This window comes from Hyaena hyaena, unplaced genomic scaffold (genome assembly GCF_003009895.1).
Source record: "Hyaena hyaena isolate Hyena2069 unplaced genomic scaffold, ASM300989v1 scaffold_799, whole genome shotgun sequence".
Taxonomy (NCBI): Eukaryota; Metazoa; Chordata; class Mammalia; order Carnivora; family Hyaenidae; genus Hyaena; species Hyaena hyaena.
The window spans coordinates 315,322-342,532 of NW_024081430.1; the positions used below are offsets into that span (position 1 = coordinate 315,322).

The 27,211-nt window shown below is 39.2% G+C and overlaps 1 protein-coding gene and 1 pseudogene across 3 annotated transcripts in view; both read left to right on the plus strand.

The window, feature by feature from the left end:
- The window catches only part of SMC5 (structural maintenance of chromosomes 5), an 88,706-nt gene that overhangs the window by 47,834 nt on the left and 13,661 nt on the right, over positions 1-27,211 (plus strand). For all 3 annotated transcript variants that reach the window (XM_039219175.1, XM_039219176.1, XM_039219177.1), the window contains exons 11-17: positions 652-765; positions 3,206-3,300; positions 3,916-4,048; positions 7,036-7,209; positions 7,302-7,471; positions 18,268-18,391; positions 18,732-18,854. In XM_039219175.1, the coding sequence (XP_039075106.1) occupies positions 652-765; positions 3,206-3,300; positions 3,916-4,048; positions 7,036-7,209; positions 7,302-7,471; positions 18,268-18,391; positions 18,732-18,854 (933 nt within the window). The remainder of the gene's footprint in view (positions 1-651; positions 766-3,205; positions 3,301-3,915; positions 4,049-7,035; positions 7,210-7,301; positions 7,472-18,267; positions 18,392-18,731; positions 18,855-27,211) is intronic.
- Positions 7,857-13,183, plus strand: LOC120221660 (annotated as a pseudogene).

The following is a 27,211-nucleotide window of genomic DNA, read 5'->3' on the forward strand; positions in this document are numbered from 1 at the left end:
AGTTCTGCTTTTCAACATATTTATCATCTGCAAAAAGTAATAGTGTAGTCTTTTGAAACAGTATGTTTTCTTGACCAATCTTCACATTTTCCACAGCATTGAGTTTCACACGCAGAAGTGCCTGTTTTGTTAATATTTTAAAAATGAATCATAAAGCTTATACTCTAGTGGTATAAGCCTAGGATTTCTCTTGCAAACACTGTTAAAATTCATTCAGAGCAAGTTTTTTTTTCATTGTGTTTATGAACTGATCAGTTACTGCGTGCATAGTATGAATTCCTCTTGAAGACTAAGAAGAAAATATTAAAAGTGTGGGAATAGAGGAGAAATGTTTATACTCTTAGATTACAATCTAAGCCTGTTTCACAGGTTTTTATTGAGTTGACTAGGAAAGAACTTCATTATTTCTTAGATAAATCAGATTGATAAGCTTCAGGTACTCATTCAAGTCTTGACTTGTTTTACTATATACTGGATGTTTCTGGGTACTAAAATAGAGGTGTTAAAATGTTGACTCTCAGGACAAAGTATTTTTCTTTTTTTTCTCAAGTAAATTTAATATGATTAAATGCATCGAAGTAAAATTAATGTTCTTGTAATCAGTTTGGATTTCATGAAAATCAACTTATATTTTCTTTTAATTTTGTTTAGATCAATATGAAAGATAATAAAAATGCCAAATATATTGAAAATCACATTTCATCAAATGACTTGAGAGCTTTTGTATTTGAAAGTCAGGAAGATATGGAGGTTTTCCTCAAAGAGGCAAGTAACCAACACAATACTTTGATTCCTCTAGGGCTTAAGTTTTAAATTCAAAGTAAGACAAAATAATGACTAATGATGCCAGCGGTAACTCTTGTGTAAAATCATTCAATTTTGTTAATTTCTTTTTTTTATCTGTGCCATTATTGGGGAATGAATATGTTTTGCAAGAGAAAAAGCAGCCCATAATTGCATCTGAAACATGTTTTGAAGTTATTTGGAATTAGTAGGAATAATTCTGTCACATTCTTTTAAGAGAAGAAAATGTAATGAAGGGCCTTTGGTCTTAGACATTCTTTTTGGAAATATATTGGAATTAACTCGGTTTTTCTTTGGCGGGGAGTGTGGGAATCAATATGTTGTTGCTTTTAAATAAAACCTCTTCAGAAAGAATGAGACTTCTGTATCTGGCTACAGAAACACTACTGAGAATCGAAGGCACTAAAAGGCAATGTGGCTGGCTTAGTAGGTACGAGGGTAGACCTACATACAGGTAGGCTGCCAAGATTTGAATTCTGGCTTTGCTACTAAATTGGGCAAGTTTCCTACATGTTTTATGCCATAATTTCTTCTTGTGCAAAATATAGGTACGTTATCTACTTTACAATGTCTGGGAGGGTTAAATCCATTAATCAATAGAAAAGTATTTAGAATTTAGTATTGCAGTTATTTTTATTATATATGGTTATCTTTAATTTTTTAATGTTTATTTATTTTTGAGAGAGAGTGAGCGCAAGCGGGAGGGGGAGGAGAGAGGGGGAGACACAGATTCTGAAGCAGGCTCTGAGCTGTCAGCACAGAGCCTGATGTGGGGCTCGAACTCAAAAGCTGTGAGATCATGACCTGAGCCAAAGTCAAATGCTTGACCGACTGAGTTGCCCAGGAGCTCCTATGGTCATCTGTAAAGTATATATTGTTAGCTGTTCTGTTGTTACGGTCGGTAAGATTTCTTTCCTTTTATATACACCTTCTGCTTCTTTTAAAAGCCCTACAAGATTAGGTTTAGGTTTCATTCCGGTTGTAAGCGAGGACCGGGCGCTGAATCAGCTGCCGTGGTCCTCTAGTGATTGGGAAGGGTCCTTACTTCCTTCGGCTTTTACCATACCATAGTGCCCTTCCTTCTGGTTTGGGAGTTGGCAGGGAATGTGACTATATGGTAATTGGATAAAAAGTTGCATGTATCAAATTATAGAATGGACTCCCAGAAGTTAGACATTTGTGAAGTTTAGAATTATTTAAGCTTAACCAGTGAGTTTTTGGTCTGGTATGAGAGCTGATTGAAGAAGCAGGTCATTTTGTTTTTAAGTGGACAGCAAATGGCATTCACTCGGGTGTAATTAGATGCTTTCTGTTGGAAATGACCAGTTTAGCCTATACTGAGTACCTTTTTTGAGTCAAAAACTCATGCTTCTTCTGTGCTAAGGATCTGAATCTTACATCGATGTGACGTGGATTCCTAAAAAATTTGACCTTTATTTTTGTGTATGTGCTATGATAATTAACTTTCCATAACAGGACCAGACCTCCTTTGTACATACATGACTTTGTATTTTAAATTGTGAAATGTATATAACCGCCTCCTGTAATCTTATCTACTAGTGTACCATTTCCAATACTGTGTGTAAGTATTATGTCTGCTGCATGTTTACCATAGATGCCCTTTATCAGGTTAAGGAAATTTCCTTCCATTTCTAGTTTGCTAAGAATTTTTTTATCATATTTTTCTGTATCTGTTGGGATGATCATATGGCTTTTGGACTTTATTCTGTTGATATAAATAAGATTGTTTTTTGAATGTTATATCTCGAATTTCTGGGATAAATTCTACTTGGTCATGTGTACTATTCTTGTATTGATGGATTCTGTGTGCTGATATTTTGTAAAGGATTTTACGTATGTATTCATGAGGGATATTGTTTTTGTCAGGTTTTGGTGTCAGGATTATGCTGGAATCATAAAATGATTTGGGAAATGCGTGTTCCGTTTCTCCAATTCTCTAAGTTTTGGTATTCCTGCTTCCTTAACTGTTAGAGTGTATCTCTTTCACTATTTTCACTGATAAATTCTTTCTTTAAAAACATGGAACTATTAGATCATTCTCACACTAAAAAATTTTCTTGAAAGTGCCATTAGAGGGGCGCCTGGGTGGCTCAGTCAGTTAAGCATCTGACTCTTGGTTTCTGCTCAGGTCATGATTCTTGCAGTTCATGAGTTAAAGCCCTGCTTCAGGCTCTGTGCTGACAGTGCAGAGCCTGCTTGGAATTCTCTCTGTGTGCCCCTCCCACGCTCATTCGCTCTCTTAAATAAACTTCTATTTAAAAAGTACCATTAAACATCCAGTTTCTGATCATACCATGAATGCCAGTAGGAATATAATTTTAAATATCATTTTGATTGATAATATATGGTAATTGAATTATTTTATTTTCCTTATATTCAGATTCGTGACAATAAAAAATTAAGAGTAAATGCTGTTATTGCTCCCAAGAGTTCATATGCAGACAAAGCACCTTCAAGATCTCTGAATGACCTCAGGTAAGTCTTAAAAATACTGTTAGAACCTGTTATTTTGAATAATAAATAACCATCTTTAGCTCTTATACATACTTTATTATCTCTCACATAAATATGTTATAGGCTCTATTATTCCTTTTTAGGATCTTCAGTCTAAAATACGGAAAAATCTAGGAACAGACAAAGCACGGAATACTTACTATATGATAGTGATGTTTCAAATCAGTGCAATAATATGGGACTGTTTGCTAAAAGATGCTAAAGTAGTTGGTTAGGTATTGGGAAAATAAAGCAAATCATCACTCCATAATGCAGAAGTAATTCCAGAAAGACTTAATGGAAAATTTGCATTTGTAAGACAGCTATAAGTACTTAACTCTAGATGTAAGTAGACATTCTAAATATAAACGCAGTGGAAGAAACAAAGAAGATTAATAGTTTGTAATCATTGAATATATTAGTAAACTTTTCTGACATGGAAAGAAGTGTTAATCACTTAAGTGATTTTAAAATACACAAAGAAAAACTTTGTGTACCATCATTAAATTAGATTTCGTTTATTTGCCCCTTGTCGACTGTCAGATTTCTGTAAATGATTTTTAAGAAGAAAAATCTAAGAAGTGCCTTTCGTTTCAGACAGTATGGGTTTTTCTCTTACTTGCGAGAGTTATTTGATGCACCTGATCCTGTCATGAGCTTCCTTTGCTGCCATTATCATATTCATGAAGTTCCTGTGGGAACTGAAAGGACCAGAGAAAAAATTGAACGGGTAAGAAAGTACTGAATCAGTACCCAGACCTTGTTTTGTTAAAACTTCTTGGGGCATCTGGGTAGCTTAGTTAAGCGTCCAACTTCTGCTCAGGTCATGGTCTCATGGTTCATGGCGACAGCTCAGAGCCTGGAGCCTGCTTCAGATTTTGTGTCTCCCTCTCTCTCTCTGCCCCTCCCATGTATGTGTGCTCACGGGCTCTCTCTCAAAAATAAACATTAAAAAAATTAAAAGAAAAAACTTCTTAGCATATTCAAGAAGTAGGTCATTCTACTTCTAACCACACAGAAATTCTTTGTATTTTTCATTTTTAATACAGCACAAAACTGTGACTGTTGATTAATACTTTAGGGGACTTCACATCATACCCATTATAGAGTAAATACTTTATATTTATTGCATAAAGTTGAACCCTCAAAAGAGACACCTAGCACTCTTAGCTCATTCTGTTCCTGCTTGACAAACTTGTGTTCAGACATTATATTAATGGTTTAATCATTTAAATTCTTGTATACTAGATTTTTTTTTTTAATGTTTTTTATTTATTTCTGAGAGAGAGGGGCAGCATGAGCAGGGGAGGGGAGAGAGAGAGGGAGACACAGAACCAGAAGCAGGCTCTGAGCTAGTTGTCAACACAGCCTGATGTGGGGCTTGAACCCACGAACCGTGTGATCATGATCTGAGCCACCCAGGCGCCCCTAGATTATTTTTCACATACATTATACATTAGGATGGTAGGCTGGGATAGAGAACTGTTTTTGGTAAGCCCTTCCTTTCTTCACGCTGCTGCTTAAGATTATCTCCTATATGAGCGACGCCTGGATGGCTCAGTCATTTAAGCATCTGACTCTTGATTTTGGCTCCGGTCAAGAGCTCACAGTTTGTTTGAGCCCTACATCAGGCTCTGCTCTGTCACTACACCAGGCCTGCTTGGGCTTCTCTGTCTCCTCTCTCTTTGCCTCTTTCTCTCTCATGTGCAAAAATAAATAACCTTAAAAAAAATTATCTTCTATATGAATGACCTCCCTTTATAGGATCTCATTTTCCTGGCCAGCCTCGCACACAAACTCATAGCTCCTATCTATGTTCTGCTAATGTTGCTGAGAGCTCTCTCTTCATATAAATGTCTAGGTCTCCAAAATACCTTTGTTGCTTGTATCACAGGCAGGAATAGGAAAGAAGTCTCTTCATTTAAGGTCTTTTTCAAAACACCAGGTTGTGTATATTTTGCTTGTAAGCATCTAGGACCCAATTACAGACCTAACTACTATTTTTTGTATTGGATATATTTGAAAGTGTGTTTTAAAATTGTAATGCCTAGTGTATCAGTATCCCTGGGACAATTAATTTGTAATTTAGGGACTCTGTACTTTACCAACAGAAGATAAGAAATGAGGGCTCATTGGGGCGCCTGGGTGGCTTAGTCGGTTAAGCGTCCGACTTTCGCTTAGGTCGTGATCTCGCGGTTCGTGGGTTCGAGCCCCGCGTTGGGCTCTGTGCTGACTGCCAGCTCAGAGCCTGGAGCCTGTTTCGGTCTGTGGCTCCCTCTCTCTCTGACCCTCCCCTGCTCATGCTGTCTCTCTCTCTCTCTCCTAGAAATAAATAAAACATAAAAAAAAAAAAATTTAAAAAAAAAAAAAAAAAAAAAGAAATGAGGGCTCATTACCAACCTATTGTGTGGGAAGCAAGGATACCCCACCAAGCTAATTATAGTAAGTTGCCTGTGTCTTTGATTAAAAATTACACCATGGGGCAGGGGGCACCTGGCTGGCTCAGTCGGTTAAGTGTCTGACTTCAGGTCATGATCTCAACAGTTTGTGAGTTCAAGCCCCACATTGGGCTCTACTGACAGCTCAGAGGCTGGAGCCTGCTTCAGATTCTGTGTTTCCCTCTCTCTCTGCCCTACCCCTGCTCATGCTCTGTTTCTCTCTCTGTCAAAAATCTTTAAAAAAAATTACATCATGGGGAATATTTGGAGAAATGAATACTAGAACTCTCCATGTGGGTGCACCTCTTTTCTAGCTTACGAAAATAGGATAAGACCATATAAAAGACCATTTACAGGATTGTTCTCTCATTAATACCCAAGACTCTTTCCCTTGGTTAAATTTTCTACTGCCAGCCTTAAATCATGATGTCCTTTTTGCTGGGAGTGCTCTTCCCTCACCATCTCTATCAACTTAAATTCATAAGAACTGGAGTAGGCTAACTTCTAGGCTTTCCCTTCATTCCAGAGTATTCCGCAGTTTATAGATGCCACGTTATACCTTGTTCAACTAAGTGTTTAAATATGTCTTCTCTCTTAACTTAGACTATTAACTTCTGGATAGAAGCAAGCCACAGGTATTGGTGATGAAGATGCAGAGATCAGAAAAAACTGTACTACAAAAGCCTATTCTTCATTAATATACGGAAATACACATAGTAATGTTACTGTGTTTAGAATGTGTTTTAGTTTAGAGAACTTTTTGTATAAGTTCTTGAGAGAGACCTCGAAATAATGCAGAAAACCCCACAAAATTTGAAGGGTTAAAATATTCTTCCAAATATATAGGAATTGAATATGATTATATATCTGTGAACAGTATAACTGAGGGGCGGTGAGAGTAAATGAGTTAGTTGAGCTCCCACAGCTCTGTCTCCTGGGCAGCTGGTTCCTCACATCTCCTCTGTAGATCCAACAAAACTCCAGAAGGACACTTACATAGGAGATTGTAGACTCTGCTAGAAACATAGCCACCTTTGCTGCAGCTGTTTCGGTTTTCTCCCTTCTCTCTTCGTCAGTGTTTTCCATAATAATAACCTGAAGTATATCAGCCACCTTTTTAGAGATGTTACTGAATAAGTTAAAAAAGGATATATATCTGTTGTGTAAGTATATCTATTTGATCTTCTAAAATGGACTTGGTCTGTATTTTCAGTGCTTTAGTCCTTTTAAAAACATTTAATTCAGTGTACACTAATGCTTGTTTCACATTTTCTGACAGGTAATACAAGAAACCCGGTTAAAACAAATGTACACAGCAGAAGAAAAGTATGTGGTGAAGACTTCCTTTTATTCAAACAAAGTTATTTCTAGCAACACATCCCTAAAAGTAGCCCAGTTTCTCACAGTCACTGTGGATCTAGAGCAAAGAAGACACTTAGAAGAACAGCTAAAGGTTGGTTATTTTGAGTATTGGATTAGAATACAAACTGGATTTGTAATAATTTAAGTAGAACCGTTTTTAAAATAATTTTGAATATTTCATAGGAAATTAATAGAAAACTGCAGGCTGTGGAAGCAGGGCTGATTGCCCTATATGAGAGAAACAAGCATCTAGAGCACAAAGACAATGAACTTAGACAGAAGAAGAAGGAGCTTCTTGAAAGAAAAACCAAGAAAAGACAACTGGAACAAAAAATTAGTTCCAAACTAGAAAGGTACCTTTGGAATGGGGGGGGGGGGGGGGGGGGGGGGCCAGCACTGAGACTATTATTAATTACACAGGCATACCTTGTTTTAGTGTGCTTTGCAGATACTTCAGTTTTTTCTTTTGTTATGTTTACAAATTGAAGGTTTGGCAGCCCCGTGTTAAGCAAGTCTGTTGGCACCAGTTTTCCAATAGCTTTTGCTCACTGTCACACTGTTATGTTTTGGCAATTCTCAACAATATTTCAAATTGTTTTATTATATGTGTTATGATCAGTGATTAGGACTATGAAAGCTCAGATAATTTAGCAACAAAGTATTTTTTAATTAAGGTATGTACATTTTTTTTAGATGTAATGCTGTCACACACTAAATAGACGACTACATAGTGTAAACATGACACGAATTGGGAAGCCACAAAATTCTTTTGACTTGCTTTATTGCAGAGGTCTTGAACCGAATCGCAGTATTTCTGATATTTCTGATGTATGCCTGTACCCTGTAATGCTGATGCAATTCCCACAAACACATTTTGTAGTAATTTTTCTCAAACTTTTCATCCTGTTGCCCAAAATAAAATTGTAGGGCAGAGGTTGGTGAATTTTAAGTGCTTTGATCAACTGTTTTAACCCACTCCTGGACCCCTTTCCATGCTTAAAAGTTACTGAGGACCTTGAGAAAGTTTTGTTTATATGGCTTATAGCTATGATATTTAATACCACGTTAGTGGTAATATAAATTAATATAAATTAAAACAGAATGTTTAAAATATTTATGAAAAACCACTGTCTTCCAACCAAAATACATTTAGTGAGAAGAGTGGGATTGTTTTACACTTTCATCAGTCTCTTTCGATAAATTTATTTATTTCATATCTGCTTTTACTTTCAGTCTGTTGTGAGATGTTGCTTTGAAGTAGATTGATAGAAGATTTTCAGATAGTTATCTACTGTCTTGTTTAATACTAAATCAAAACCTGCCAAGGTGTGGTTCCTTAAAGTTCAGTTGCACTGTAGAATCTGAAACCAGTGAAAGAGATTATTCTTATATTAAAACTTCTTGCACTGTAAGTGGATCTTTTACCCAGTAATTTTGTTCCATCATTCCTTGGTCATTTATAGGGCTTTCAGATACTGACATTTTATTGTATAATACAAAAAGAATAATTGTGTTGATTTCCAATCCCATCAGAAAGATCTTGAAGAATTGAGAAGCTGTCAGGCTTACAGTGGTAGATACAGATTTTCTAAATTCCAGTTTTCACTTGAAAGTTGAATTTTATCAGTGGGGGCAAATATTGTCCGTTACTTTTCTTGAAGTGATAAGCTGATTTCATCCACTTGAGGTTGAGAGGAACAGTCTGCCAAATACTTAAGTCTAAATAACCATAGTTTATCTGTTATTCTTTCAAGTAAAACTGGTCTTTCATGAAAAAAGTAGTCCAGCCCCCAACTCATTCATGCATATGCTTTTCCTTGAGGCCACCATCATACTTTGGTATATGTTAGAAGTACTGTGTACTTGTATTTCATCACACTGTTATAAAGATGTATATACTCAGTGACCACTGGGAGGTGATTCAAGATGGCAGCATAGGAAGAGGCTGAATTCCCGTCCCCACACAGACATAGCAGATCAACAGCTACACAGGAAATAGTTTGCTCTGAGAAAGACCAGAAAACTAGCTGAGCTGAACTGCTCTTCTATAACAAGGGTTGTATGGTCCACATCAAGAGGGGTGGGAACTACAGAGACAGAATCACTCAAAACCCCACCCCCGTCGTGGGCCCACCAGTCGGGTGGTGCTGTGATCCCTATCACAAATATGGAGCTCTTCCCTGAAGAGCTTGTGCCTACAGCAGGAACCCCAACCTCCCAACCTTGGGACCTGTACCAAAGAGATGAGTCCCCAAAACATCTGGCTTTGGGAACCAAGGGGGCTTCTATCTAGGAGAAAGCTACAGCAGTAGGGAGCACAGATTTTGCTCTTAAGGGACTCATGCAAAGACCACAGGACTCTGGGCAAAAGCAGCCATTTAAAAAGTGGTTAGACTAAATGTGAAGGAGATTCATTTGCGAATCTTCAAGCATCCAGCCAAGAGGCAGGAGTTTAATGGAAATTCCTCCTGGGACAGAGGCACTGGTGGGTGTATGCCACCCCCAAGTCCCCGCCAGAGCTGGGTGGCCAAAGTTCTGAAATGATCAGAGAGCATTCTTGACAGGCTCCTATCCCCATGGCACTGCCTAGATAGCAGTCTGAAACATCTCCAGTCTTCCTGTGAACAAGACCCCTTGGTCCTGGAACTACAGTTTCAGGGGCTTCAGGTCTACCACACAGTTCGAGGCTACGGAATTGTTCTCAGGGAACATAGCCTAGGAGGTGTCATCTCTGTCATATTCTCTGTTAGCCTTGCCACAGCTCACCAGTACCTCCCAGAAAGGGCTCATCTGGAGCCCTCATTTTTGCAGCAGTTTCTGAGGAGACCCCCTCCAGATTACATGGTCTGTAGGCCAGAGGGCTTATGGTTATGGTTCTATAGGACTCTACCATCTATATATCTTCATAACTTAAAAGCTGCTGCCTGAAGGTCTGGCCTCTAGTCCAGCTTCTCTTCAGCCTGAAACTAGGGGTACACTGAGATCCCTTCCTCTGGAACACTCACAGCACTTGGCACTCCCTCAACGGCTGGGCTCTGTCAAGGATAAATCAGGCTGCTTAGACCACAAAGGTTCATGTGACAACCGAGACCTAAGCACAGTTGAATAACAGGGCTTATCTCCATGAGGTCACTTCAAGACTTACTGAAGGTTGAGAAGGTTGTTTTTCTGCTGCTTAGAAATCAACACAGAATCAAGCAAAATGAAGAAGCAAAAGAGTGTGTTCCAAATGAAAGAACAAGATAAAATACCAGAAACAAAAACCATTATGAAATGGTGATAATTTACCTCATAAAGAATTCAAAGTAATGGTCTTAAAACAAGAGGAATGAATACAGCAAAAACTTCCCTAGAGAGAGAGAAAATATAAATATAAATAAAGTCCCACACGGACTTCACAATGCTGAAGAACACAGTAACTGAATTGTAAAATACACTGGAGGGGTTCCAGCAACAGACTAGACGAAGAACAAGAAAAATCAGTAATGTGGGAGACCAGGTAGTAGAATTCACCCAAAACCAATAGTGAAAAAGAAAGAATTTTAAAAAGTAAAAATAGCTTAAGGGACAACATCAAGCATAGTGACTTTTGCATTATATGAGTCACAGAAGCATAAAGAGAGGAGTAGAAAACGCATTTGAAGAAATAAATAACTGCGAAGTTCCCTAACCTTCCAGATCCAGGAAGCCCGTGAGCACAAGACGAAATCTGTTCTGCAGAAGAGCATTGATTTTTTTACTGAAAACAAATCACTTTACAGTCGGATGCCAGTGACATTTGACAGGACTGAAAACCAGCATTCCTCAGTAATGAAGAATTTACAGAGTCAGTGTTCAAGGCTTTTGGTGTTTCATTTTTAAGCATTCCTGATAGATGGAAGCATACTGTGTGTGAGAGTATATAACTTCATCACTTTGATATTTACAATCGGATCTTGTGGATCAAAGTGTTTTATCCCAGAGAGGGAACACTCACTGGTTTATAAAATACTCTACCCATCTGCTGAAAAGTGATTCATCAATGTTTGAATATTTAAAATCAGTTAGAATTCTGTTGTCATATGCTTTGAGGAACAGTAGACCCAAAGGAGTCCTATATCTATGAATATGTGGAATTTATAAGAAATTTCAAATCATTAAACACTCCACAGAAGGGTTTTGAAGGAACTATCCAAGGTATAATAGGCCTTACCATGATTCAGATTGATGAACTACACCTCAGTTCAGCAAGGATGTGTACTGTTGAAGAGCCTAATGGAGAGTTTTAGACATCGAGACATAGTTTAGAATTCAATTTCTAGGCCACAAGGAACTACCCATTATAGGACATTTGCCATTTGAAGTTTTATGAAAATCAGGGTAGGATTACATCATGTGGATGGTCTAGAACATTTGGCAAAAGTGTCATGAACACCTACTGCAGTATGCGGAAGGCAGATCATGCTGTTATAGCCTGCAAATCAAAGGGCCACAGTGGATTTGGCTTCAGACTCATCGTATCATTTGTCATCAGTGGAATTCAAGCCAGAGTTTGTTGTTTGTAGTCACACCGTAGTAAATTAATACAGTAGGTGGGGCTGGAAGATGCGTACTTGGCATTGAAGAGTCTCTTCCTGAAACAACTGCTGACAAAGGCCAAGATTCTGGGTCTGATAATCACATAGACACAGTCTCAAGGAAGTATTGGAAAGGTTTGATCACAGCCCAGTCCCTTCTGCTTCCTTCCAGAAGTCAAGAAAATTATCTCAGGCAGCAGTCTCAGACCTTTCCTCAACACAAGCAAAGACCCAGCAGATATTGTACTCCTCCCAGATGGTATATACTAGCTCCTAAAAAGAGTGACACAGAGGAGGTCACTGTTCAGTCAGTCCACAAATTCCTCATCTCTTGTTGAGTCATTAATACAGCCAGTGAGGTCTCAAGCTGCACATGTACCAGTTCCTTAAAAGGGAGGTCTCAGTGTCAGTTTTTAGCTCAGTTACGAGCCATGTGGCATCTTGAGAGACCAATCAGAGCAACAGACATGATAGAGACAAATATTCATCAGCCACAAGAAGAAATAAGAAAAATTCAAGAACACCTTCAAATGTCCATGGTTAAGGGCTGCAGATTTTTTTTTATATTTTTAAAATTTTTTATTTTACAGAAGGAGCGAGCAGGGGAGAGGGACAAGGGAGGGAGAGATACTTAAGCAGGCTTCACACTCAGCATGGAGCCTGAGGCAGGGCTCAAGCCGACGACACTGGGAACACCACCTGAGCCAAAATCAAGAGTGGAACACTTGACCAACTGAACCACCCAGGCATCCCAAGGGCTGCAGGGTTTTTTTGTTTTTTGTTACAATGGTCAACCCTGGGTTGAATATTGATTCTGTTCAGCTTTCTTCTGAATTCATCTAACATCTTGCAACTTGTATCTATAAATATTAATGACCAGGTTGTTTAATCAAAATCAAAGTGGAAGGAATCCTGGACACATTGGCTCCACTCAGCGTATGATACAACGGCAGCCTTTACAAAGTGCATCAGATCAGAGTCAGCAGAACGTACTGAGCTGGCACAGACCATAAACACCTCTTTCCAGTCAGAGCACTCGTACAGCCCCGCTGTGTGGACCCCGTGATGGTTTCGTAGCTGGTAAGCACGTCCACATTCCACCTAGTATGTCATGAAACAGTACCCAGAGTGCTGCCGTAACTACATTGACTCAGGACAGAGAGGATTTTCTTGAGGTCAGCAGCTTGTGGTTAGAGATTAAATTACTAACTGTGCCTATAGCTTCTGGGGCCATATTGGTACCCAGCACGATGCTTCTGGGTCAGGTGGTGACTGCCTACCCTACTCAGGCTACACTGCAGCAGTGGCCACAGAATCTCCAGCTCAGCTCACCCAACTACTGCAGCAGTGTTTACAGATTTGAAGGATTCCCATGGAGCAACCTTGAAGTTAGCATATTCTCCCTGCTGTATTTCCACTACAACAGAGCACTTTCCTGTGATCACATCACCACAGTGACACCCGGCTCAGCAACAGCAGCATCTGGTTGGCACGGCACTGCCAGTTTGACCTGCTCTGAGGTTCACCCACAGTAGCTCAAATGCCTCTTCTGACCTTAGGAAGAAGGAGTTTGGCCTTGAAGAGTTGCTGAAGGTCGGAAAAGTCCTAGCAGTTTCACAAGAAGCAGTGTTGAATGTTCCAGTTCCTGGAATTAGTTAGCAGGGAAAATGCTGCCGATTGCTACAAATCTACATTAAATACCAGCCAACAGGAGATGATTGTGGGGCCATAGCCAATTCTGACAGTGTTCTACTTGCCCATCCATTTTTCAGTGGAGAAAAGTATATTGCCAAATACATAGCTCAGTGAAACATGATCTCCAGTCACCAGAAAGGCACCAACAATATTAGTAACTTAGTGGTTTTGTGCCTCTTTTCAGGTCTAAGAGGACACATCACTATCATGTTGGGTTTGCTTACAATAATCCATGAAGGTAGTCGACTCAGTAGGCCCCTTCTCTGGCCCCTCTCCTTTTTCAGATAATGATAGAATATTGATTAGCGTCAGAAATTATAATTAAGGCTGTTTATGACAAGCACATAGCAAACCTCCTACTCAACAGTGTAAAACTGAAATCTTCCTTTAATATCAGGGTCAAGACCAGGATGCCCACTCCTGCAGTTTTATTCAGCATAGTATTAGAAATCCTAGGGGCACTTGGCTGGCTTAGTCAGTTAAGTTTCATTCAGACTCTTGATTTTATCTCAGGTCATGATCTCACAGTTGTGAGATTCAGCCCCATGTTGGGCACTGCGCTGAACTTGGGGCCTGCTTGAGATTCTCTCTCTGCCCCTCTCCTTCACCTTTGCTCTTTGTCTAAAATTTAAAAAGTAAAAAAATCTATCCCTCTGCTAGAAAGAAAGAGAGTAAGAGAGTCAAAGAGAGAAAGAAATCCTACTTAGAACAATTAGGCAACAGAGAAAAATTATCTAAATTAGAAAAGAAGTAAAACTGTTACTACATGTGGATGACAGGATTTTACATAGAAAACCCTAAACCTTTCTCTACCAAAAGAAACTGGTAGAACTAATCAACAAATTCAGTAAAGTCCCAGGGTACAAAATCACCATACAAAAATCTGTTGTGTTTTTATATACTAACAAGGTACTCTGAAAGGTGAGTTAAGAAAACAGTCCTGTTTACAAAAGAAAGTGAAAAAGAAAATGCAAAGGAGTAACTTTAACCAAGGAGGTAACAGTCCTGTATACTGAACACTAACACATTGAGGAAAGAAATTGAATAGGACACAAATAAGTGGAAAGATTTTCTGTGCTCACGGATTAGAAGAGTGTTGTTTAAATGTCCGTATTTCCCAAAGCAATCTATAGATTCAATGCAAGTCCTATCCATATCCAAACTCCAGTGGCATTTTTCAGAATTAGAAGAACTAAAAATTTGGGGGACCACAAAGGATACCAAATAGCCAAAGCAAGCTTAAGAAAGAACAAACCTGAAGGCGTCACATTGCTTAATTTCAGACTATATCATAAAGCTGTATTAATCAAAACAGGGTATTGACATAAATACAGACATATGTGGAACAGAACGGAGAGCCCAGAAATAAACCCATGTATGTATGGTCACTTAGTTTGTGACAAAAGAGGTAAGAATATACAATGAGAAAAGGATAATCTCTTCAGTACATTGTGCTGGGAAAACTGGACCACTGTCTTTTACCATGCAGAAAAATCAGCTCAAAATGGGACTTGAATAGAAGACCAGAAATCGTAACACTCCTGGAAGAAACCAAGCGTTAAGTTCCTTGACATGGATGGATGTTGGCAGTAATTATTTGGGAACTGACTTCAAAGACCTCAGCAACAAAGCAAAAGTAAACAAATGGCAGTGTATCAAACTAAAAAGCTTCTGCCCCGTAAAGGAAACCATCAAACGCACTAAGAAGGCAACCTATGGGATGGGAGAAGGTATTTGCAAAGCATATATTGGATAAGGGCTTACTATCTTAAATATGTAAAGAGCTCATTCATGTCAGTAGCATAAAAACCAATCTAACAGATGGGCAGAGGATCTGAATAGACATTTTTTTCAAAGACCTACAGATGACCAAGAGGCACATGAATTAAAAAGAGAACTACCACACGATCCAGTAATTTTACTTCGGGCTATTTATTCAAGGAAAATGAAAGCACAGATTTGAAAAAATGCTTGTTATGTTCATTGCAGCATTATTTACAAATGCCAAGACATGCAAGCAGCCTAAGTGTTCACTGATGGATGGGTGGGTGAAGGAGATGTGCACACATGTGTGCACATGCGCTGCAGTATCACTAAGCCATTAAAAAAAATGCAGTCTTTTGTGACAACATAAGTGGAACTTGTGGGTATTGTGCTAAGTTAAGTAAGTCAGGAAGAAAATACCATACAACTGCCCTATAAGTACCAAAAACAAATGAACAAACAAAACAATGCATAGATAACAGAAAATGGATTGGTGGTTACCAGAGGGGAGAAATGGGTAAAGGTGATCAAGAGGTACACACTTGTAGTTATAAAAACAAAACTGATGGGAATGTAATGTATGGCATGTGACCACGGGTAAAAACACTGTATTGCAGGTGCCTGGGTAGCTCAGTTGGTTAAGCGTCCAATTTCGGCTCAGGTCAGATCTCCCTGTTCGTGGGTTCGAGCCCCGCATCAGGCTCTGTGCTGACAGCTCAGAGCCTGGAGCCTGTTTCAGATTCTGTGTCTCCCTCTCTCTCTACCCCTCCCCCACTCATGCTCTGTCTCTGTCTCAAAAATAAACTTAAAAAAAAAATTTTTTTTTAAAGAAAAAAATCCCCGTATTTGAAAGTTGCTGAGAGAGTAGATCTTAAAAGTGTTCACTACTAGAAAGAAAACTTAAAACTATGGTGACAGACGTTAACTAGATTTTTGTGGTGAACATATCACAATGTATACAAATACCAAATCATTATGTTGTATACCAGAAACTAATAGAACATTAGGTCAATTATACTTTAAGTAAAAAATACATACTCAGGATTCACGATTAATTTTTACTGCTATCAAGAATATTAATTTGGCATTGTGAAAAGCTATTAACTATGAGTACATTTTGGTGCTACTACCAAGATTCGTTCCAGAACACTTGGATTTTTATTCACCCCTGGTTTTGTACCATCAGTACAAATATCATTGCAGTGAAAAGGGCAACTGAGATCATCTTATAACAATGAAGATGGTTTGTGATTCCCCTGAAATGGTTTCAGGGATCCCCACAGGCCTCTGGACCATGCTTTGAGAACCACTGACCTAGACTTGTATCCGTTGAATTTGGATTCGTGGGAGAGGAGAGAAGAGGGTACAGGCAGGGAGATTATCAATCCAAGCTAATAGGCTCTGTGTTTTCTCACCGATGCTGACATAGAATAGGCAAGGAGGAAGATATACTCGTTTTCACAGAAGAGAATGGGCAACTGGGGCTTGTATCTCCTTCAGTTGTAATCCCCTTGTTACAAGTAGAATTATGTCTGCTTGGCCTTACAGGCCACAGATTCCACAGACTCCTCTAGAAAGATGTGAATAGCCTTCAGGTCTTTTTCTTAACGGGTAACTGCCAGCTTACTGTGAATGTTCCTGCAACCATTGTGAGAACTGACTATACGTTTTATTTTGTTTTTGGATATTTTGTAGAAAGTGGAATATGGAAGAGGGTATAAAAACTATGGGTTTTTTTTTTTCTAGGGGAAAGGAACATGGCTTCCATTTTAAAGGTTTCCCCATGTCTTGCCTCAGACCTTTTTATTCTTTTATATCCTTTTCTATGAAGATTTAGATATGACTGACAGAGTCAGTCTTTGATAATAAATGATCATTCGTTGCCTTGAATTAAGCCATCCGTTTACCTTGACCTAATATTCTATGTGTTTTTAAACACATTTGTAAATTGAGTCATATAAGAAATGCATTAAGATAATTTTTTTAAAGTAAACAGTTGTCCATTAACTATTACTGAAATAGTTAATAATTACCTTGGTTGCTTAAAGCAAGATACTCCTTAGTCTGGCTGCCCAGAGGTTTTTCATCTCTAAGCCTCTTTCCAGCCTTCACTTTTGACATCATTTCTATCTCTAGTCATCTGTAAGACACTTAACCTTTTCTGTTCAACTGTTCTGTAGGACCCACTGTCTAAAACTAAACTTTTTCTTTATAAAGTAATGTTGGTTTTTGTAGTGCATTGGCCTTTCATACCCATCACCAGTCACCTGTAGTTACAACACTCCTTTCGTTTAGATTGACTTTCAGATTTTTCTAGTCTCCTTTCACTTGACCTATTTCACCTCAGCTTCCTAACCTCCTCCACACCCTCTTCCATGTACTGTTGAGGTCCGTCTCTGCAACATCTGCTGAACTGGGTCCTCCTTGTTTATTATTGTTTCCAGACTGCGTTCTTGCCTTTACCTTGGAGGCAACACAGTGGAGTAGAAAGAACTTGGACTTTGGTGTCAGACACCTCTTACCACGTACTATACATGATCTTGGGTAACTTAACTTCTGATCCTTAGTTTCATTTCAGATAACAAAGGATTGTTGTATTATCCTTTCACCATATATTTTTAATCTCTTAATCACATCTCCTCAGTTAAGCTCCTTAAGGTAAGGGATTGTGGGTAAACAACATTAATAACAACAGTAGTAACTAATATTTATCAGTTAGTTCAGAGCCAGGCACTATACCAAGTGTGTTACATATTTTACCTTTTTCACATCTTCACCATTGCCCTTTAGGAGAAGTACTATTATTTTTAGCATTTTATACATAGGGAAACTAAAGTTCAGAAGAGTAACCTGTCTAGTTATGCTGCTCATTATTGACAAAAGAAGATTCAAATCCATCTTTTTGACTCTAGATCCTACAGCATTAGGCCATCATTACTTAAACTGTGCTGGGCACATAACATCTCAACAAGTACATTTTGATCCTGTGTGGTCATATAACATGATTGTTTAATCTGGAAGCTAGTAGTTTATATGTGTGAGTAGCACTGCTGAAAAGCCCATGAAATGGCAGGAGACCTGGGCACAATCCTGGTGTTAACTCCGATTTCTACGTGATTATGTGTTCCATACAGTTTAAAGCTGATGGAGCAGGATACTTGCAACCTTGAAGAGGAAGAGCGAAAAGCAAGTACCAGAATCAAGGAAATCAATGTTCAAAAGGCAAAACTTGTTACTGAATTAACAAGCTTTGTAAAGGTAAGGCATTTTCTTAATTTTGGCCACTTTTTTATGTCAGAGAAGTACATAGATTAAAAAAACTTACTCAGATTTTACTATCACCAATTTTAACTTCCTGTTTGATATTTCTCATTCTAGGTCAATAATTTGGTTAAAAGCACTCGTTAAGTTAAATTGTTTTATTCCAGATGACTCAATTAAATACAGAGAAAAACATTTTAGAAGTCTAATTGTAAAAAGAACTATTTGAGGCATCAGATTAGAAAACTTATTTTTCTCCTGGTTTGTAATTTTTTTTAAAACTATTTTTTTTCCTAGTTGTAAAGCAGATTAAACTTTGAGGGTTTCTTGTTCCTAGATTTGTACTTCTTTGCACATACAAAAAGTTGATTTAATTCTTCAAAATACTACAGTGATCTCCGAGAAGAACAAATTAGAATCAGATTACATGGCTGTTTCATCACAGCTCCGTCTCACAGAGGTACAGTTTTTTTGCTTTTATTTTTTTATTACGGGGTTCCAGCCTCAGAGCCTAGATCATCACTTGGAATATGCGTTTTTTCATATTCTGTTTAATTTACAAATTTAATGCATGTTGCTAATGAGGAAGCCATATTTGAAACACTGTACGATGCATCTTACATACAGTGATTGGGGGAGGTATGGTAATATGAGAAATTAGAATATCTTATTTAGTCACTTGACAAGCAGAGTCTCCTGTCTGTTCTCTTAACCCATAAAAATTCGAGTCATTCTGTGACCACGTAGCCACTAGTAGCTTTTATTACAGTTTGTACATCTCATAAAGTAAACTGCAGATGAATTATAGTCAACACTGAGCTGCCTTAGTGTACAGTTTTGGTGATTTAATCTTCTGTTAATACCGCTCTGGGAAATGATAACTATTAAAATAGATAGCGTGCAGGGCATGAAATGTGATGCGCTAAGGTAAGGAAAATCCCCAAGAAGAATTGGCAACAAAGGGAGGGTGATAGTGACATCCTTTTTGAGTCTTCCGAATCCTTTCCCAAAAATAGAAGAGCAACTAGGATAGCAGCCACAAGGTCATGGACAACGTATACAACAAAACTAAGTTTCAGAGTATCCCCGTTGCTGTTGCACAGTATACTCTCCCACCGCCTGCCCGGAGTTAGCGTCAGAATGTGCAAGGGAAGGGCGCTGTCCCCAGCAGGACCGACCTTTGGTCTCTAGCCCCTTCCTCAGAAGTCTCAAGAATAAGTTCAGGGGGGCCCGGGTAGCTTCATTAGTTGAGCTTCTGACTTGGGCTCAGGTCATGGTCTCACACTTCATGGGTTCAAGTCCTACACTGGGCTCTCTGCTGTCAGCATGGGGCCCGCTTCAGGTCCTCTGTGCCCCTCCCTCACTTACTCTCTCTCTCTGTCTCTCTCAAAATAAACTTTAAAAAATGTAAATCAGGGCAATCATAGGATTAAAACCCCAACCCTCTAATCACAGAATTTGTCTTTCTGGCATTGCCTGTCCCCATCAGGAGTCCTCTTCTAGGCCTGAGTGTAGGGGTGATCCAAGGGGCTCCTCATGAATAACAAAGACATTCCTATCACTCTGAAAATTCCTAGGGGGTTAGTCTCCTTCCCAAGAACCAGGGACTAAGGCCTGATTCTTTACCACACAACACCTGTGAACCCCAGACCGTCAGCAGGGAAGATGAAGTCAGCAGCAGGCTAGCATGGTATCAGTAAGTACATGGCAAGCAGAGGGAAAGCTCAGAGGATCCACTGGCAGGTTCTCCTTTCTAAATGAAAGAGGCCCCACCTGGTGTGGGAAGCTCAGCAGAGCAGTTTGACAACAGCTGAAGGTGACTGTGGACTCGAGGAAGGTTGATGGTGCCTTGGAGGTGCAGGCCTGACCAGCTCTCCCATCGGCCCACTGCAGAAGCACGCTGCTTACGGACAAGGAGAACTCTCACCGACTAAGGCGACGGCAGAATGGGCATTTCTAGTGTTAACTGCAGACAGTGTAGCTAACACACAACACTGAAAATGGGGGAAGGGAGGCCATAGGAGTAAAACAGTATACTTCCTGATTGTCCTATAGGTATTGGCAGGAAATAAAAGGATATTACTTCAAAGTGGGTACTTTGGGAGATGGAAATAAGGGAGAATTTCAATATTATTTATAGTGGGAACCAACAGATAGTATTCTTTAAAAAAAAAGATGTAAAAGATATAAGGATATTATATAAGGTATTTGTGTAAACTCTCCTAAGTACGAAAAGATAGACAAGAGGAGGGAGATAATAAAACAGATCAGGTCACTAAAAACTATTTTATATGTATTACATATGACACAAAAATAAATTTGACATAAAATGGGAGAATTAAGGCCAAACATAGATCATGTCATAAAGTACAAGAGAATATAACTCATGTTTTAAAAAAATGATTATTTCAGAGTTCCAGTATGGTGCACAATGTGAGAGAGCCACCTAAAAGAAAGGGATTCAGAAAGGTTTAAAAAGGATGATGAAGAACCCAAGGGATTTTTTTTTTTAATCACAGAGGCTCAGAAATATCTAAATTTATGAAATTCTAATGATACTCACAAAAATAATATTGGTCACCTTTGGAGGATACTAGAGAACTAGCTCGTTATTTTGAAAAATGGCAAAGGACGAGCCAAGCATTTCGCCAAAATTTCCTATGTGACTTTTTTTCTTTTTTTTGAGAGAGAGAGAGAATCCAAGCAGGCTCCACACCCAGCATGGAGCCCGACACTGGGCTTAATCCTATGACTGTGAGATCATGGCCTAAGCCAAAATCAAGAGTTGGACGCTCAACGTATCGAGCCACCCAGGCGTCCCTGTATGTGAAGTATTATTTAGGTTAAGCAAGTAAAAGAAGTGCCTCTTTACAGAAGCATTTCAGATACTAAATGCAGAAGGAATGACAGTAGTAGAATATCCCCTTTGCAGCTGCTCATGAATCAGTGGCTCACTTAGCTGCTAACATCACAGAAAAATAACCAGATGTTTATGTGTATGCCGACAAAAAGATTTAACATGAAATTATTTTGTGAAAAAATTTCACTTTGATGAAGCCTCTGGAATAGAGTGTGTTCACATCATCAGTGTCAGCATTTTATACTAGAGAATTCTTATTGTGGAGGCTGTCCTGTGCTTTGTAGGGTGTTTAAATTTAAACCCAGTATCCCTGGCCTTTACTTGCTAGATGCCAGTAGTGTACCCCTCCCCATTCCCAATCGTGACTGCCGAATGCGTCTCCAGACATTGCCTAGATATACCCTGGGGGACAAAATTGCTTCTATTCTAGAACCACTGCCCTGAAACTACCAGTTTAGTCTTCAGAATACTCCATTTAATACTTAACATCTCAACTTAGATGATAAATTGTCATCAGAAATATTTGATCATATTTTAATGAAAGTTATAATTGAAGGGCACTTGGGTAGCTCTGTCAGTTGAGCATCTGACTCTTGGATTTCGGCTCAGGTCATGATCCCTGCTCTGGGCTCCACACTGAGCATGGAACCTGCTAGGTTTCTCTTTCTCTGTCTCTCTCCTTCTGCCCCCTCCCTCCCTGCCAAAAAATATTTACAGTTAAAAAACTAAATTTATATATTCAAGTTGTTCTAACTAAACATTTTCTAATAGCTGGAGTGTTGGTTTTTAAGTTAATTTAAACTAAAAATTTAGTTTCTCAGTCACACAAACCACATTTTAAATGCTTAATGGCCACATAGAACTTGTGCCTACTTCATTAGATAGTGCAGTATCTAAGAAAAAAAGAAAAAAGGGGAGAACCTAGAAGTTAAAACGTACTTGAAAACATATTAATGGAATACAACGTGTGGCTTGATTTGAACAAAGCAATTGCAAAAAAAAAATTTTTTTTTTTTTTCTAAAAAAGGCATATTTGAATACTGACTATGTGGTAATATTTGAGTTTATTGGCAATGTTTTTAAGTTTGATAATACGGCTCTGGATTTTTTTTTTTTAAGTCTCATCTTTTCAAAATACATTGCTGTAATACTGATAAAAGATAGAATGTTGAAATTCCTTCACAATCCTCCAGGGTGGGGGCTGCTTGGGAAGGGAGCATGGATGACACGGTCTTGGTCATGAGTTGGGAATTGTTGAAGCTGGACGATAGGTACATGAAGGTTCATTATACTGTTCTGTGCTTTTGTAGATTGTTGAAATTTTCCACAATAAAAACCAAAACGCTTCCATCCTTGGCCATGATGAAATACCAGGGGCCATATGTACCCTGTCACTTTAAAAGATGGGACCAAATATATGAAACCATGATGTGTAGGTACTGGGTAAAAAGGCAGCACAGGACAGTGATTTTTGAGCGAAGGAACAGTGCATGGTGAGCCCTGTGGCTGCCTTGGCTTGCTTCCGGGCCACAGCGTGGGGAAAAGGAACCCGGCGGGAGAGTGAGCATAGCACTGCAGGTCTCACACATGGTAAGCAGGTATCAGGAGAAAATGGTGAACAACTTTCTGGCAGTACATTTGACAGTTTAGAAGAAATGGGCAAACTTGGAAGCCACAAACTATCAGAAGTTCCTGAAGAAGGGCGAATTAGAATAGCTCTCTATTTACTAAAGAAATTCAATTTGTACTTAAAAACCTTCCCACAAGGAAAGCGCCAGGCCCAGGTATGTAATGGAAGAATTCATAGCGGTTCTACCTGAAGAGGGGAATACTTCTTAACACACGATGAGGCTGGCATTTCCCAGGATCAGAACCACACCCTGGAAACTGCAGACCAGCATCGCTCATGAACCTTAGATGCAAAAATTCATTTAAAAAGGTGAGCAAAACTAGAAAGTTAGCAAATGAAATCCAGCAGTATATAAGAAGAGTAATACATCCTAACCAAATGAGTTTATCCCCGGAGTACAAAGTTGAGGTCACGCTTGGAAATTCATTATGTGGACAATCCACAGAAGCCAGATGATCATCTCCGTATATACAGAGAAGACATTTGCCGACATTTGGCATCCTTTCTAGGATAAAAATATTCTGCATCTAGGAATAGAAGGACATTTTATCCAGCTTATAAAGGGCATTCACCCAAAACCATTAGCTGATATCATACTCATTGGCGAAGGAATGGAAGCTTTCTCCTAATGATTGGGAATGAGGAAATACTCACTACTCACTTCTGTCCCACCTTGTTGTAGCCAATGCAATAATAATAATCAAAAACCTATTTCAGACAAACATTGTTTCTGTGGAAAATGTTCAGGAATCTACAAAACTGCTGTAAGTTCTGTTAGTGCATTTAGCAAGGTTGCGGGTTCAAGTTCAGCATAGAAGTTCAAAATCAGTTGTGGCTCTCATCTATGAGCAGTGAACAATTGAAGTTTAAAAACAGTACTGTGTTTGATAGCCTCAAAAATAGGAACGCCTAGGGATATAGTTATAAGACCTGTGTGTATACTGAAAACTACAAAATTGTGCTGAAATTAAAATAAGATGTAAGTAAATGGAGAGAATCATTATGTTCATGGATAAAAGAATCCGGATTTGTTAAAATGTCCGTTCTCTCCCAAATCTATAGATGTAGTAAAATTCCCAGCAGGGTTTTTAGAAATTGACAACCTAATTAGAAGAACTTTGAAAGGGAACAAGTTCCATGACTCACCCTTCCTAATTTGAAGACTTCTTATACAGAAAGCTGTGGTAATGAAGACATCATTGTATTGGGGTAAAAATAGACACACATGGCTCAGTGGAAGAGAATAGGGAATCCAGAAATAGATTCACACATACATAGTCAATTGTTTTTTGGCAAGGCAGTTCAATGGAGAAAGAATAGTCTAACAGAGCTAGAACAATGGAATAGTCGTATACAAAAAAATGAGCCACAATCCTTACCTCCTACCACATGTAAATGGGTCACAGACTTCAGTAAGAACTAAAGGTAAAAGCTTGCTGAAGGAAAGAAAAAATTTTAAATGATCTTGGTTTTAGCAAAATAGAATGGAACACAAAAAGCAAGAACTACATAAAGGAAAAGGAATCAGAACTTTTCCTTTTTACTTCGACAGAATTAACTTGTTTTCAGTCGATGCTGTTAAAGGGCAGGCTACAAACAGGGAGAATATATTTGTAACACAACTAACAAAGGAAGTGAAGATGAAGGGCTGTCACGGGGATCATCTGTAGCCTAACATCTGCTTATACAAAATCCTTACAAGCTAATAGTTTTTGAATTTTTTAAAGATGATAAATAGGCCCTCAACACCTAAAGTACTTCCCTACTGGTCCTGTGGAGAAAAAGATTGCTGACCCCTGAGGCATATTATAAAATAATTTTTATACTAAGAAGACTAACAGCCTACTCGTGTGAAAGGTTTTAGCATGATCCTCACTAAAGAAAATACACAGATAGCAAATATGCACAGGGAAAGATGCTCAGCATTATCAGTCAGTAGGGCATGTGCATAAAAGTCTTATGAGCTACTACCACACATGCAGTAGAGTGACAGACTTTAAGACGGACCATACCAAAGTGCTGGCGAGGAAGTAGAGCACCGGGAACTCACATACATGCTGGTGGAGATTTAAAGAATGTAACCGCTTTGGAAAAACCATTGGAGAGATTCTGTCTGCCATATGATCCAGCCATTCCTTTCCTAGTATTTACCCCAAAGAAATGAAAGCTTGTGTCCATGAAAGACCGGTACAGGAACGTGTTGTAGGATGGTAACCGTTAAAAGCTGCAAACAGACGTCCAGCAGCAGGTAAGCGGTTGCAAATTATGGTACATCCACACAAGGGGATACTACTCAGCCATTAAAAGGGTGAATTACTGAGACACAAAGCATAATGGGTCTTAGTTATGCTGAGTGAAAGAAGTCAGACCAAAGAAAGTGACTCCATTTGTACGAATCTGACAGAATGTAAAACGCGTAGTGACAGAAATCAGTCAGCGGTTGCCCGGGGAGGGTCAGGGGGAAAGGAGGACGAGGTGTTGAAAGTGATCTATTTGTCATCTTGGGCGTAACGGGTTCACTTGTATGTGCTCATCAGAACTCACCGAGTTGTACACTTTACATGCAGTTTATTCACCAGTTATACTTCAGCACTGAAAACACCTTTAAAATCTATTTTTCCAATATTTTCAAGCATGAAATTGTAAAGCTACACCGGAGTAGGAGGAGTAACATGACTTCCATGTGCCCCTTATCCCTAACAGATTGAACACTGCCATGTTGGTTGCGGCTTTTGAAAGCTTGTCATGGATTTGAGGCCCCCTTGTGCCCTTTGTCATCTACGCTTCTACTTTCCCAAGGTCTGCTACGCTCTGGCAGGGTCTGTAGGTGATTCACTTTACGCCTGACTCTTGAAAAACACTCCTATTGAGCACTAGTGAACTGGAGTAGTGTCATTCAGCGGCAGCCGCCCGAGGTGATTGGTTTTAGGAAATAAAGTACTGCACAGAGCAGTGGGAGCATTAAATCAGAGCAGAAGCGCAGCTTCATTATTCGGAAGCGAGCTTCTTCGGACTCCACTTCCTATAAAAGCTTATGGCTCAAAGAAATCAGAAGAAACCAGATTTGGAAAGCAGATACACATCTCAGAGTAGTAAGCAAGCATAAGCACAGCCAGAAGGAGCTGAAGGTCAGGTTTGATATGGTAGGATTGGTGAGTTCACTTGGAGCCAAAACCAGAGACTTGGAAGATGGAACAATCCTTCCCTCCTCCCTCCCCTCCCCTCCCCTGCAAAAAAAAAAGGGGAGGAAGGCAGCAGGAGTAGCCATAGTCATTCTGAACATGTGGAAGGGATCTAGGAGAAAACCCCAAAGAGAGGACCCAAACGGGGCAGGGGCGGGAGGCTGGGGGTGCTGTGGGGGCTGGATATGGAAGTTGTCTCATCTGTGTTTATTTCATGGAGAGTGAGGAATGTCATCTGCCCACCATGTGTTCTGTTGGTAAATCATGACAGAGCCCATGCTATATTGAGTGAGCCTGTGCACCTGGTTGTTCAGGATAGGAAGTGGTATCACAGGAGATATCTCATGAGGAAATTGACCCACCGTGCCAGTACTGTGTGGAGAAAGTCCAGTCACACAGTACAGTCTTGGATCCGTGTGCCTCAAGTTTTAATTTTGAATTAAGTGTTAATGTGCTTATGAAAACTGTGGGTTTGTGTCATATTAACAGAAGGATGAGGAAATCACCATGGCTTGGGGGTAAGCGTTCTCCCAAACTTTAACCTACTCTAGACATAGAGCCCCTCTACCAGCCTTCGGTCACTTGGGTGTCCTGAGATTCTATGCAAACTGTCAGCATATTCTCCTGTGGTTATAGCAGCAGCAGTATGAATACTTTGAGCAGAGTAGCCTACTCTAGGAAATAGGAAAATTTCTTGGGAGGAGGTTTTGTTTTCAATTTTTGAGTCCGTCATTTTTTACAAAGATGGCCCCATTATACTGTCCCAAGAAATAATCTCTGGTTTGTTGCTTGTCCCTTTAGATTTTGTTACCTGGAAATAATCCCTCAGTTCTCAGCCTCTTAACCACTCACAAACGCATGCACGCGTACAGGTTCTTCCACACTAATCTTACTTGATACTACCCAACTTCATTTCCTCAGCAGTATTCTGTACCATTCTGTTTCTCTTTATAATGAGTTGATCTGAAAGTCACATCTCCTTTGTAAGGTTCTTGGATTTCTTGCACTTGTCCCTAATAACTGTTTGTTGCTAAGTGACCATGCTCCCTGGCCACACATCTTAAATCATCAAGAATGAGTGAGAGAATACATGGTATAATATGTTTTTGGAGTACATTTTCTCTTTTACATTTTTTTGTTTGTTT